At 32.3% G+C, this 14,999-nt stretch overlaps 3 protein-coding genes across 3 annotated transcripts in view; all 3 read left to right on the plus strand.

The window, feature by feature from the left end:
- Positions 1 to 14,999, plus strand: part of LOC137828258 (putative disease resistance RPP13-like protein 1) — a 95,234-nt gene that overhangs the window by 42,227 nt on the left and 38,008 nt on the right. The gene's annotated exons all lie outside the window — the stretch shown is intronic.
- On the plus strand, positions 1,625 to 6,549 carry LOC137827956 (putative disease resistance RPP13-like protein 1). Its single transcript, XM_068634371.1, has 2 exons — positions 1,625 to 5,252; positions 6,193 to 6,549. Exon 1 carries the CDS (start codon positions 1,625 to 1,627, stop codon positions 5,192 to 5,194), a length of 3,570 nt encoding a protein of 1,189 aa, XP_068490472.1. The 3' UTR covers positions 5,195 to 5,252; positions 6,193 to 6,549.
- LOC137809512 (putative disease resistance RPP13-like protein 1) lies at positions 12,570 to 13,942 on the plus strand. Its single transcript, XM_068610620.1, has 2 exons — positions 12,570 to 12,782; positions 12,869 to 13,942. Exons 1-2 carry the CDS (start codon positions 12,570 to 12,572, stop codon positions 13,940 to 13,942), a joined length of 1,287 nt encoding a protein of 428 aa, XP_068466721.1.

The following is a 14,999-nucleotide window of genomic DNA, read 5'->3' on the forward strand; positions in this document are numbered from 1 at the left end:
CTGAAAAAGTGTTTTAGCATATCTGATCTTACAAGTTTTTGAAAAATATTGTGGTTCTTTGAAGTTGTTGGAGACTTATTTTCATCATCTTGCTAACTGAAAGTTTTTTTACAGTGATCTAATAGATGACAGTTTCCAATAGACGTCCATTTTCCTTGTTAACCATCATCCTCATGTTGAATTGATTTTCAAAAGTGACACCACCATTTTATAAGACGATAAAAGAGCATAAAATTGTCATTTACAAATTTCAAATCAAACAGAAACAGTGTTTTTGCAGTAATGATAACATTTGACTAGAAACAATGTATTTGCTTTAGACTAATGGGTTTCTGTTGTTATATATATGAAGACGAATGAAGAAGCATGAAAGAAGAATATCTTATCCTTATCCAACAAATATCTTCCTCTTCTGAGGGAAAGTACTTGAGCACAATTATTTATTTTCAGTCATTTAACTTTTTCTTAATAAAATAATATTTTAAAAATCAAATTATTAAAAACATTATGTTTCAAAAAAAAAATGATGAACTAAACATTTAACAGACCAAAAATATTTTGTTTCATAAAACATTTAGTAATTCTTACAAAACTATTACATTGTTTCGAGTTTACGGTTTTATTTATTTCGTTTTCTGATAGAGAATTGATAAACTAACATATTATTTTATTACACTGTTTTACAATTTTAAATAAGAATAATAATAATAATAAGATAATAAGAACTGTTTCATCACTAATATACTCATGTTTCTAGGATTTAAGAATGAAAGATAAACAGAGTTTCAATCATTGAACCACCTAAATCACTTCAGTCCCTAATAAAATCTTTTTTATTTTTCCCTGTCCTTCCTTTCATAGAGAGCATAACAAATAAGAAAATTCCAATTTGTGTTCCTCACAAATTCTTATGGACAATATCTGCTCAGTGACAGGTTAAATAGGTCAAGTTTTAAAAGTAAATAAATTAATAAGTTTTTTATTTCCTCTTAGTATAGCTAGTTATTCCACATACTGAATGATCAATCACTAAATATTACCTAATAGAAGGAGGAACCAATGTCACTTAATCTCAAAACTAGTCTCAAACTGCGAATTTCATCAGACTTGAGAAACATGACAAAGATTCAAACCACATATTACTATTTAAAGTTCTCAACATTGTTTACAAACAAAGATGCAAAAATACCATACGGAAGAAATCAAAATTCTTCAAGTTGTGAACGAATCCTTTAATTCATCAAATATATTTGTTGTTACACTCCAAACCATTCTTAATAAGGAATCACTTCTGCTAAAAGAATAAAGAAAATGGGAAATGGACCCATTTAATAATCATGTAAGATGTAATAAGTGATTCGGTGTCTTTATTCATAAAGTAAGCCACCAAAATAGAGTAATTCACTAAAGTTAGTAGAAAATACTGTAAAAGCCACATGGTGCTGTCGGCAATAATCATCAACAGCTACTGCTTCCTCTCCATCACTCCTTCATTCAAGTAAAGCCATCTTCAACAAAATACTCACTCATTACCTTTTCTCACTCCTTCATTCACCTAACTAAGCTTCACTTCCAATTTTCAGAACCCTTTCTTCTCTTTCATTTCCCCACTTCCTTTCCAACCATGCCGCTTCTTGAAACTCTTGGTGGTGCTCTTTTTGGTGCTGTTCTCCAGGTCCTATTTGACAAGCTGGATTCTCATCAAGTTCTGGACTACTTTCGTGGGAGAAAGCTGGATGAGAAGCTGCTCAAAAATTTGAGGAGGAAGTTGGTGTCCATCAATGCTGTGGTTGATGATGCAGAACTAAAGCAGTTCAGAAATCCATATGTTAAAGCGTGGCTTGATGAGGTCAGAGACGTGTTGCTGGACACAGAGGATCTGCTGGATGAAATAGACTATGAATTCTCCAAAACTCAGTCACAACTTCAATACCAAACCAGTTCTAACAAGGTACGCATTCTTGAATCCAAGCTGAAAGAACTCCTAGATGACCTTGAATCTCTTTTAAACCAAAAGGATGATCTAGGTCTCAAAAATGTTAGTGGTGTGGGATCGGAATTGGGTAATAAAGTGTTAGAGAAAAGAAATGAATCCTCGTCGTTGGTGGCTGAAGAGGTTATTTATGGCAGAGATGAGGACAAACAAATTATTCTTAATTGGCTGACATCAGACAATGGAAATCATAACCACCTTTCAATACATTCTGTTGTGGGTATGGGCGGGATGGGTAAGACCACACTTGCTCAACATGTATACAACCACCCAATCACAAAGGATATATTTGCTATCAAAGCCTGGGTCTGCGTTTCTGATGAATTCGATGTTTTCAAGTTAACCAGAGCAATTCTTGAAGCAATTCATAAGTCAACTGATGATAGCAGAAACTTAGAAATGGTTCAGGGACGATTGAAAGAATCATTGACAGGAAGGAAGTTTCTTTTGGTTCTTGATGATGTTTGGAACGAACACCGAGATCAATGGAAATCATTGCAAACTCCACTTAAATATGGTGCTAAGGGAAGTAAAATTCTTATCACAACACGCATTAATAAAGTTGCTTCTACCATGGAGTCAAACACTATTCACAAACTAAAGCAATTAGAAAAAGATCACAGTTGGCAAGTTTTTGCTAAACATGCATTTCAAGATGATAACTCTAAGTCGAATTCTGTGTTGGAGGAGATTGGCATGAAGATAGTTGAAAAGTGTCAAGGACTGCCTTTGGCCCTTGAAACGGTAGGAGGTCTCTTACAGTCAAAGTCATCTGTTTCAGAGTGGGAAGGTGTACTGAGAAGCAACATATGGGACTTACCAATAGAAGATAGTAAAATCATCCCCGCTTTGTTATTAAGCTATTACCATCTTCCTTCTCATCTCAAGAGATGTTTCACTTATTGTGCGTTATTCCCCAAAGACCATAAGTTTGATAAGGAGAGCCTAATTTTCTCATGGATGGCTGAAAATTTTCTACAATGCTCTCATCAAAGTAAGTCTCCAGAAAAAGTAGGTGAACAGTACTTCAATGATCTAATATCAAGGTCATTCTTTCAGCAGTCCATTTGGAACAACCAAACACATTTTGTGATGCACGACCTTCTGAATGATTTAGCAAAATATGTTTCTGGTGAAATGTGTTACAGGTTGGGTGTTGATAGACCAGGAAGCATACCAAAGACTACCCGCCACTTTTCAACGCTAAAGAATCCTATTGAATGTGTCGAGTATAGGAGTTTATGTGATGCTAAAAGGCTACGAACATTTCTGTCCAAGAGTTGTGGGATGTCAATCCAAGAGTTGATCTCCAACTTTAAGTTCTTACGCCTCTTATCTTTGTCTTCTTGTTTCATAGAAGAGGTGCCTGACACTATAGCCGATCTTATACATCTCCGTTCATTAGACCTTTCAAGCACACGCATAACAAGACTTCCCGACTCAATGTGTTCACTCTATAACTTGCAAGTGTTGAAGCTCAACGATTGTAACCTTCTGAAGGAGCTGCCCTCGACTTTGCATGAGCTCACTAAGTTGTGCCGCCTTGAACTTAAGGGAACTACTTTGAGAAAGGTTCCAGTGCTTTTAGGAAAGTTGAAAAATCTTCAAGTATGGATGAGTAGGTTTGAGGTTTGCAAAAGTAGTAATGAGGTCAGCAATATTCAACAACTAGGACAACTTGATCTTCACGGAAAGCTGTCAATTCAAAATCTTGAAAATATTGTGGATCCCTGTGATGCATTAGCAGTGGATTTGAAGAATAAAACACATGTTGTGGAGCTAAGTTTAGAATGGGATTCGCAGCGGAACAATGAGAATTCAATAAAAGAAAAACAAGTACTAGAGAATCTGCAACCTTCCAAACATTTGGAGTGGTTGTTAATCGTTTCCTATGGTGGCACACAATTTCCCCGTTGGTTATCTGATAATTCTTTATTGAATGTGGTGTCCTTAGTTTTGGTGGACTGTAAACATTGCTTGCAATTGCCTTCCCTTGGACTTTTGACATTTCTCAAGGAGTTGACAATTGACGGCCTTGATCAGATAGTGAGGATAGATGTTGATTTTTATGGGAATAGCTCATCTGCATTTGCATCATTGAAAGAGTTGACATTTAGGGGTATGAAGGAATGGGAAGAATGGAAATGCATGTCGTGTGCTTTTCCAAGTCTTGAAAGACTTTTTGTACTTCGTTGTCCCAAATTGAAAGGGCACTTGCCAGAGCACCTTCCCCATTTAAGGCTTCTAAGAATTGCTCGGTGCGAACAACTTGTGGCTTCGACTCCGAAGGCGTTAGAAATTGAAGGTGTGAAGACGAAGACATCTTCATTTAATATATTAGGGCTCCTCGTATCTGATACACCTTTTGAATCCTTGTGGATTGAATCTTGTCCGGGCATTAATATTCCCATAAACCATTGCTACCATTTTCTTGTAGACTTGCGTATCACTCAATGTTGTGACTCTCTCACAAACTTCCCTCTAGACTTGTTCCCAAAACTCGGCCTCCTTATTTTGGAAGGATGTCATAACCTGCAGATGATATCACAGGCGCACCCTCATTGTCATTTGATGTATTTGAAAATTAAAAAATGTTGTGAATTTGAATCATTTTCCAATGAAGGATTATCTGCACCAGAGCTAAAGATAATTCGTATTGAAGAATTGGAGAAATTGAAATTAATGCCTAAACTCATGTCCACTCTCCTTCCATCTCTCAATCATCTGTATATATATAATTGTCCAGGAGTGGAATTGTCTGAGGGATGTTTTCCATCAAATATGAAAGAAATGAGGCTCTTTAGTTGCTCCAAACTTATTACCTCACTAAAGAAGGGGGTTTGGGGAACCAACCCTTCCATAGAATTCTTGTTTATTCAAAATGTGGATGTGGAGTGTTTTCCGGGGGAAGGTTTGCTCCCAGTCTCCCTTACTAAGCTATACATAAATTATTTTCCAAATCTTAAGAAACTGGACTACAGGGGTCTCTGTCACCTCTCCTCTCTTCAGAAATTGGTTATTGAAAATTGTCCAATACTCCAATGTTTGCCAGAGGAGGGTTTACCCGAATCCATTTCAGAACTCAGAATTGAAAGTTGCCCGTTGCTCAAACAGCGGTGCAAGAAAGAAGAAGGCGAAGATTGGGAAAAGATTGCTCACATTAAAACTATATGGCTTGATATGGAAGCAGTAAACATATAAGACGAAGCAAAAATTGGAAATTCTTAAGGCACCAATTACATGCCTACATTTTCATCAGGTGCCAATTCTCAACATTATCTTTCAAGCATTTCAAATACAATCTTATTTAGTACAAATATTTTAATCTCTAGTTCACCTCTTTCTCCACTCATCAACTTCTTGTCTTTTTTTAAATTTTTATTATCGATATTCTGTTTTGAAGTTGAAATAATTGTAAAGACTATTGAAGTGGATATTTTTGTGGAATTAGATTGAAAGACGTGTGAATGACGAACTGTCGTGATTTAAGATTTTAAAAGTATATAATGTTATTTTCATTTAATTTTTTTCATTCTCAAATACCCATATCATTAACCATATCGTCACCCTCCGAGTTCTCGACTTTTGTGCCATAAACCATGTCTTTTAAGGCCTTTATGGTTAATTTATTAAGAAATAAACAAACACACATGAAATACAATAGATTTCAAATATAAATAAAAATAATCAATCAAAAAGATCCAAGAATCTTTTTAGTACTGATGTAGCAATCTCTATTAGTTTACCAAGGTAATATATAGTTACAAAAAGATCTTATCAGAAATATAAATGTAAGTATCACACGGATCATTGTTATCAATGATTGAGATTTATTCATGTAGTTAGTTATTTAGAACTATAACACTACTACAGATATGAATATTCTATAATCCTTCAGCATCTTTTAAAATATATATGAATGCTATGGGATATTTTTTATTTTTCCCTGTCCTTCCTTTTATAGTAGGCATAGCAAATAAGAAAATTCCAATGCCTGCCTCAGACAAGAGGGAACATGTTTGTGTTCCTCACAAATTCTCATTGACAGTATCTGCTCAGTGGTAGATTAAATAGGTCAAGTTTTAAAAGTAAATAAATCAATAAGATCAATAACTTTTTTTATTTCCTGTTACTATAGCTAGTTATATTTGGAGCAGGGGATAATTTGACCAAACTGTTTTTGGATCTGTGTTTGGCAGCTGAGCAAGGCCTTATCCTGGAAGAAAGTTAAGAGAAGAAGATTCAAACTCTAAAAGTAGAAGAAACCAACAGAAGCCAATGCCCATTAGTATAGGCTTTGATAGTATGCTCTTGGACAGGCTGCAGTTTTAAGCAGTGAGCGTGGCTTTTCTTTAGGAGCCAATGATTCACCAAGCTTAACCTCCTGCACTAAATCTGTATGAAAATCTGCAGAAAGAAATACAAAATGCAGCAGAAATTGATGTAAGAATAACTTTTAGTTTGATTCTTTCTTGTTTCTTATTTTGTATGAGTGATTGCAGCTTGCTTTTAAGCTGGGAAGAGCCTTATGAAAGTAGGGGATTTGTATTCTGTTATATGTTTTTATCTGGGTAGGTTAGAGCATTCCTGAAATATTCCTTTTATTTTATTTTATTTTTTACTGATAAAAAAAATAACTAGTTATTTTTTATACTAAATGAAATCACAAATATTACCTAATAGAACGAGGAACCAATTTCACTGGGAAAAGATTGCTCACATTAAATACATATGGGTTGATAGAAAAGTAGTAAACTAGTAGACGAAGCACAAATTGGAAATTCCTAAGGCACAAATTCTCATATGCCTACGTTTTCATCAGGGGTCAACTCTCCACAATTTCTTCATTTCAAATACAATCTTTATTTAATGCAGATATTTTAATCTCTAGCTCACCACTTTCTTCAATGATAACTGTGACAATATTTAATAAATTTACATGAGAAAATTGAATTATTTTTTGTCTTAATTGTCGTTTGAAATAACAATAATCCCTACTTTCAGAATTATTGAATCCAAATATTTGTTCTTGAGTCATGAGATAAATGGAGTCATTTAATTCAAATTTTAGATAGTTAAGAATGGAGGAAGGAAATTATTGGAAGATTCATGAAGAAATTAGGAAAAAATAGATAAATTGCACACTGCCTTTCGTTCTCTAAAGGGTATTTGTTTTCTTCCACTTTTTGGTTCACTTCTAATGATATTATGTCATTTTTTGTCAAGAAGGAATCTACGTTTGTGCATGTTGATGATAATGTCTAATTTAAGTAATATTTCATATTAAAATATAGACACTTATGAGGATTTATTGTTAATTTACATAAAAAAAAATAATCTCTAATTTATGAATTTATACCTTTTTACATTTTTTATGATCTTTATTTGAATAAGAGTATTTTATTCCGAAATTTGATGTTAATTGCAGATTTATAAGGAAGATTGAAGATTTGGATTAAAGATGAATGATTTGAGCTAAAAAGATAAAGATAGAAGGTCCCATAATGGAAAAAGATGCAAATGAAGATTGAGACTTTTTTATGTTTTATCAGCCCGTTAGCCTAACCCTAGAAAACTACGATAAATAGAGGGCTAGAGGCTCAACCTTAAGGTGCCAGATTGAGAGGAAAACACCATAGAGTGAATTGTAACCAGTTGGGAGAATGGAAGGTGCTAGAAGTATGCGTGGCTAATTCTACCTTTGGGATTGGGAGTAATCTGCTCAAACTCTTATGTATTGAGGAGTGATATCTTATATATTAATATTCAGTTCTTGATTGATTATTGGTATTGTTGTTTTACTTTTAATTTTCCGTGACAAATTGAGAATCTTAAATCTGACCGGGAGGTATTTTTAGGGTTCTGACCTAAACAACAATACTTAACATATTTGAGTGTTAGGAATAGTGTTAATTGCTATTAAACGTCTGAGCTTCGTTCTAAGTTGTGTTCTTATAATTATGCGAGAGATCGATAGTTAGGGACATTCTTAAGGATTTTATATGCGAGAAATCGATATAAATGATTTTTATACAGGCATCAATTTCAATCAAATATTGACATGCTAATCAAAATACTTGAGAGTGAGAGAGATGAAACTAATCCTTATTTTTTCAATTGAAACAACTAATTCTTTGTGTGTTTTCTTATTGATCAGTGCCAACACAATTAATCCAAAACTCTTTTAAATGTTATGTTTTTATATTTAGCGATTATTGTACTCGATAATTCACTGTTCCTTGTGGGATTGATATCCGTTCTTAGGAATATACTAACTATTTTTTTTTTATGTGAATAAATTTTTTAGTTTTTGATTTTTTTTAGAATTGTATATTTTTGTAAAGATTTTGTTTTTATTTTTAGATGTGAATAATTTTGTTTTTTTTTTTAGATTTGTATATTTTTTATTTTTATTTTTTTTAAAGATTTTGTTTTTTTTTTCTAGTTTTGAATATGTAAAAAGTTTTTTTTTAGATGTGAATATGTTTGTTTTTTTTTTTTGTAAAACTGTTATTTTTATGTTAATAATTTTTCTTTTAACTTTTTTTTATTTTTATTTGTTTACTTTATTTATTTTATTTTGATTCTGTTTTGTTATATTTTATTTTATTCTTTACTTCTTTATTTTTATATTGTTTACGTAGTTTTTTTTACTGTAATTATTTTATTTTATTTTTATTTTTATTTTTATTTTTATTTTTATTTTATTTTGATTTGGATTTTGTTTTATCATATTTTATTTTTACGTTTAGCTTAAATTGTTTATTTAGAGTTTACGTTTCTGTTTAAGTAGTTTCTGTTTTACTATTAGTTTCTGTTTTATTTTTGTTTCATTTTTATATTATTTAGTTATTTTTCTTAATAGTTATTTATTTAGTTTTTTATTTTTTAGTTTTTATTTTACGCAAGTTTTTTTTCTATCTATATATTCTGTTTTAGTTTTCTTAGTTAGTTAGTTATTTAATTTTTTTTATTTTGCATATTTTTAGTTTTTATATATTATTCTTGTTTTTATTGATTTTATTTTTCTCTTTGTTAAAAATTATAGTTTTATTATTTTATTTAGTTTTTATTTAAGTTTTTGTTTCTTTTATTTTATTTTTTTTGTTCTGTTTTTCATTTACTATTTATTTCTCTTTCTTTTGTTATTTTAAATTTTCTGTTTTTCTTTATTTCATTTTTTAAAAAAAAAAAAAAAAACTATTTACTTGTTATACTAATCTTTGCTTGAGTTGTCTTATGATATGAAGAAAACAAGTTTTTATAGATTGAGCAATTGAGAAGACAACTCGGAAGAATAGAAGTTAAAAGTAAAGAAAAGAGAAGCAAGGAGAGAAGTTAGAAAAGACTGAGAGATGATGATGACGGTACCAATCACTCCTATCAGATAAGTCCAACTGGTAAACCATGGAGAATTTCAAGGGAAACCCTACCTATGTTATGTATTTTGACCTGAGGATAGGTTCTAATATTCAGGGGGCAGATCCAGCAAATGAAGCAAGACTGTAGATAAAGATTTTAACAAAAAGCTGGATGACTTCTTAAGAAGAGAGGATTGAGCAAAAATATGGTTTTATCTTTCTAATTCTCTTTTCTTTTCAAATTATTTGAATTTTATCTTATTTTATTTATTTTATTTTTTGGTTATTTTGTTTTCTGTTTATTTGCTTATTTGTTTAGTTTGTTTTTATTGCTTATTTTGAATAAATGTCCTGTTTTGTTAGTTTGGTAGTTTTAAGTCTTGAATGATCTTTCTTGAATAAATTTCAGTTTTAATTTGTTTATTTTCTAGTTTATTTTTTCAAATAAAAAAGAACTAGAATATTAATTTTGAATTGTGGAAAAAAGAATTTGTGTTTAAATATTAAATAGTGAGATGAATTAGACACAGGGTAGAAAAGAAAATATGACTGAATCCCTATTCAAATGTAGTTAAAATTATGATACATGAAAATAATGACAAGATAATTGATTAGGACAAATAATGACAAGACAAGAAGGAATGAGACCATTTAAACCAAGTGAGTGTGTGAACCTGAAACAGTTTTTGAGAGTTTTACTGATGAATTGACAGTTGTGGTTGCTTAATTTTTATTTTATTTTTGTTGCATCATAAAAGAGCAGGAAGATGATTGAGATATTTGTTTGTGTTAATTAGGAGCCAGGGCCAAAAAGCCAACCCTTTATATTAGTATTCCATTTTTTTTATATCCCCTTGGGCCAAGAAATTTTTTTGTTGTTAATATTGCACCTTAACATTTATTGATATAATTTCCTACCCTTTAGCATGTCTAAGGAAGGAGAACATAGATGCAATACATATAGAAAAGGGAATGGTTGGTTCTGATTGTGAAAGTTCAAAAAGTTTAAAATAGGAAGAATTTTTTCCTATTATTGAAAAAAAAAGAAAAAAAAAACAAGAAACAGAAACAGAAGAAGAAAAAGAAGTAGAAAAGAAAGATAGTAAAATTTCATGAAAAGAAAGAAAATGAGGAAAAAGGTGATATCGAAAGAAAGTGGTAATTAGATAACATATATGTTCTCTATAATTGAATTGTAGGTATGTTCTTCTCCTTTAATATGTGCCTTTTGTTATCTAAGAAAAACTAATATTTTTTGGAAGCCCAGCCTCATTACAACCCTGGAAAAGACCTCAAGATTCATGTTTCTAATATGTTTGTGATTAGGGTGTTATGGTTGTGTGCTGGTGCTGACAAGTTGTGAGGTGACACGGAGTGTCCAATGAGGAGAATAAATGAAATCAAATAAAAAAATATTGATTACCTAGGTAGAGTAATAGAGGTTGTTACATCATTAATGGAAAGATTCTTGGAACTCTTTGATGTAGAGAATTCCTCTAGGATCATTCTTCCAACTAAAAATGGTGGGTTCTTGGGTTTTGGAAGGGCCATTGATTGCATCACTTGCCAACATTACAACATCAGACATGGCTGATCTATCTTTTGCATCTTCTTGAACTCACAACAAACCAATCTGTATGCATCTCTCAAGTTCACTGCCTACAAAGGATTTTTCCAGCGTTGGATCCATCATTTCCAAACATTTTCCTTCACACCATATTCTCCAAAATCCAAAATCTGATATTTTTGGATTCATGTCATGTCTAATAAAACATTGCTATCTTTGAGATCTCTGTGAATTACTTTAAGTCGAGAGTCCTCGTGAAGGTATAAAACACCTCTTTCAATTCCATTGATAAAGTTTAATCTTAATTTCGAATCAAAAAGCTTTTTCCTCTCATCATCTGAGAACACAAGAACAGAGAAGAAATTAAGCAACAATACAGTATTTGAAGCAAAATCTATCAAATACCAAATGAGATTTGGCCTTATCCTGGGAAAAGAATTATTTTATATTTTATCCTTAAAGATAATCTATAACATGATCATTCATTACATGATATAACTTGAATTTAGTTTCATGTTATGAAAGGAGAAGAAAATGCTATTTTGGGTATTATTACCCTGTTTTGTTGTTCTTGTTCTTAAAATCAAGAGTACTATAAAGTACTTTAAAGTCCATAATAGAATGAATTGACTTGTTAATCAATAGATATTTTTAAAAATTACAGTGAAAATATGCATAGGAGTGTTGTGTTCTTGTAGAGTTCAAGATTAACACTCTTACCTGTTTTTGTAAATTCTCAGTAAGTACAAACCTCATCTTAAACATCAATTTTATATACTCTGATAAAATATTTAAACTTAAAGTTCCCTTTCTAATAATATATACTCTGATACAAACAGAGTATATATAAGATCTGTCCAGTGAAGAGCTAAAAGCTATTTTTCTTCGTCATATCCCTGAACAAAATATTTAATTTCTATAATTAAGAAATTTAAGAAAATAGATATCAATCCACAAGAAGAAACTCGAAAGTATTAGAATTTATATGTACAACTACTATACTAAGAATTAATTTCTAATCCAATAACACAATCCTCCTTAAATAAATTCCGTCATCATTTTAATATAACTTTAACTGTATCAATAAGGAATTTTGATTTTAGTATATCTAAGATATTTATTGATTTATTATTTTTATACTATGCTTAACTTTTCTAAATAAATTTGAGCTAGCTAGAGTAATAGAATCATGACTGATTCAACTCTGTCAATGTCTAAATAAAAGAAAAATTGGATCACCAGACAGGGAAACAAAAAAATAGGAAAACGAAGGAAGATAAAATTGAAAACTGAGAAAAATAAATAGGGATTGATACTTGAGAAAGGAAGGAAAGAAATGATCTGAGTTGGGTTGCTTTTTAGTAATGTTTGAGTTGTTTAATTAGTTTTTTGATAGGTAAGTTAGGTATGGAATGTCTATAAATTTAAGAGTTGAGACATAATTAAGGTTCCTTGGATTTAATATAAGGAGTTGAGATATTTTCAGAACATTATCCAAACTCAACTACTTTATGCACGTGATCGTATTTGTGTGGTTCAGAACACTCAAAAACAAGGATTGAAGTAAAGCCATCGTGAAGAATTCTCACCTTCACTCCAACTTTCACAATCCTTTCTTCTCTTTCATTTTCCCACTTCCTTTCCAACCATGTCAGACCTTGAAACTATTGGAGGTGCTGTTCTCCAGGCACTATTTGACAAGCTCGATTCTTATCAACTTCTCGACTACTTTCGTGGCGGAGAGCTCGATGAGAGGCAACTGAAACAGTTGAAAATGAAGCTGATGGACATCGATGTTGTGATTGATGATGCAGAACAAAAGCAGTTCACTAATTCATTGGTCAAACAATGGCTTGATGAGGTCAGAGATGCATTGTTGATGCGGAGGATCTGTTGGAGCAAATAGACTATGAATTCTCCAAAACTCAGTTGAAACCTGAATTTCAGAGCAGTTCTAGCAAGGTAAACAATTTTCAATCCGAGATGTTAGAACTCCTAGATGAACTAGAATCTCTCTTAAACCAAAAGATTGTTCAAGATTTCAAAATTTCCAGTGGTTTTGGATCTGGGTTGGCTAATAACGTGTCAGGGCAAATAAATGAATCCTCATTGTTGGTGGCACAAGAGGTTATTTATGGCAGAGATGAGGACAAACAAATCATACTTAAGTGGGTTACTTCTGAGAGTAACAATCATAACCAGTTGTCAATACTTTCTATTGTAGGTATGGGTGGGATGGGTAAGACCACAATACTTTCTATTGTAGGTATGGGTGGGATGGGTAAGACCACACTTGCTCAACATGTATACAATGACCCTAAGAATAAGGAAGCTAAATTTGACCTTAAAGCTTGGTTCTGTGTTTCAGATGAATTTCACGTTCTGAGGGTATCAAAAGCAATTATTAGGGCTTTCACTAAATCAAAAGATGATAGTGAAGACCTAGAAATGGTTCATGGAAAACTGAAAGAAAAATTGACTGGAATGAAGTTTCTTCTGCTTCTGGATGATGTCTGGAACGAAGACCGATATCAATGGAAATCATTGCAAACTTCTCTTAAATATGGTGCTAAGGGAAGTAAAATTCTTGTCACAACACGCATTAACAAAGTTACATCTACCGTGGAGTCAAACAAAATTCACCCACTAAAGCAATTACAAAAAGATCACAGTTGGCAAGTTTTTGCTAAACATGCATTTCACGATGATAACTCTAAGTCGAATTCTGTGTTGGAGGACATTGACTTCAATATAGTTGAAAAGTGCCAAGGACTGCCTCTGGCCCTTGAAACGGTAGGAGGTATCTTACAGTCAAAGTCATCTGTTTCAGAGTGGGAAGGTGTACTGAAAAGCAACATATGGGACTTACCAATAGAAGATAGTAAAATCATCCCCGCTTTGTTATTGAGCTATTACCATCTTCCTTCTCACCTCAAGAGATGTTTTACTTATTGTGCGTTATTCCCCTTGTCCAGATCACTAACTGGTTCTAATCTTAAAACCGAAGTTCTAATTTATTAATAATCACAAAACAAAATACATAAAAAAAAATTTAAATACTAGAAAAACTAAACACCTAGAAGTTAGAAAAATAAGAAACTATAAAAATAATAAAATTCAAAATAAAATAAAAATAAGACAAAGCAAAATCAAAATAAAAAAAAATCAGAATGACCTTTTTCATCCAAAATAAAGACCAAAAGAATGTCTTGACCTTCTCGTGGAACTTAGGTAGAAATCTGGAAAGAGTTGCAGCTTCCTGTTCAGACATTGGAGTTCCTTGAGGTTACTCGAACTCCTCATACTTAAGATGACCTCACACTTTTCTAGATTGGTCTCAATACCTAGCCTAAGAACTTTACGCCACCAATATTCCTGAAGAAGCATTTTTTAGGGTTGAGACACATATTGTGTGCTCAAACTTGGTTAGACACTTTCTCCAAGTGGATTGGATGGTCTTTGACTGTCACTGATTTAATTACCATGTCAGCAACATAAACCTCACGATATTATTGATGAGGTCTTTGAACACTTTTTCCATTAGTAGCTGGCACAAGCATTTTTATGGTCAAAAGACATGACCTTGTAACAAAAGTTGAACCCTTTTGTCATGAATGCAATCTTTTCTTCATTATACAGATACATTCTGATCTAATTGTACCTAAAATTGGAACCAAGAAAGTTGAACAACTCGAAACCTTAAACATTATCCATGAGCCAATCTATACTTGGAAGGGGATATGTGTCTTTTGGACATGTCTTGTTTAAGTCAGCGTAATCAATGCACATTCTCTACTTGCCATTTTCTCTAAATCAACTGCTAGTCTTCTCTCCTTTGTGAGCTTGTGTTTCCTTTGGGCCATGGGCTTTGCCTGGGGTTGAATGACAAGCTTATGACACATAAAGTTAGAGACTATGTCAGGCATGCATGCTAGAATCCAAGCAAACAGGTCGACATTACAGATGAGGACTCTTTCAATATCATTCCTTAAAGCACAGTTGATCATCTTTCAGATCCTAGTGAGTTGAGTGGGTAGATGGTCGAATTTACCGTGATGATGGTCATCAAAGGTAGGTC

The sequence above is a fragment of the Phaseolus vulgaris genome, chromosome 11 (genome assembly GCF_000499845.2).
Source record: "Phaseolus vulgaris cultivar G19833 chromosome 11, P. vulgaris v2.0, whole genome shotgun sequence".
Classification (NCBI taxonomy): Eukaryota; Viridiplantae; Streptophyta; class Magnoliopsida; order Fabales; family Fabaceae; genus Phaseolus; species Phaseolus vulgaris.

Coding starts and splice junctions, on each gene's coding strand:
- LOC137809512 (XM_068610620.1), top strand. CDS start 12,570: ATGTCAGACCTTGAAACTATTGGAGGTGCTGTTCTCCAGGCACTATTT. Junction 12,783..12,868: donor TCAAACAATGGCTTGATGAG/GTCAGAGATGCA, acceptor CCTGAATTTCAG/AGCAGTTCTAGCAAGGTAAA.
- LOC137827956 (XM_068634371.1), top strand. CDS start 1,625: ATGCCGCTTCTTGAAACTCTTGGTGGTGCTCTTTTTGGTGCTGTTCTC.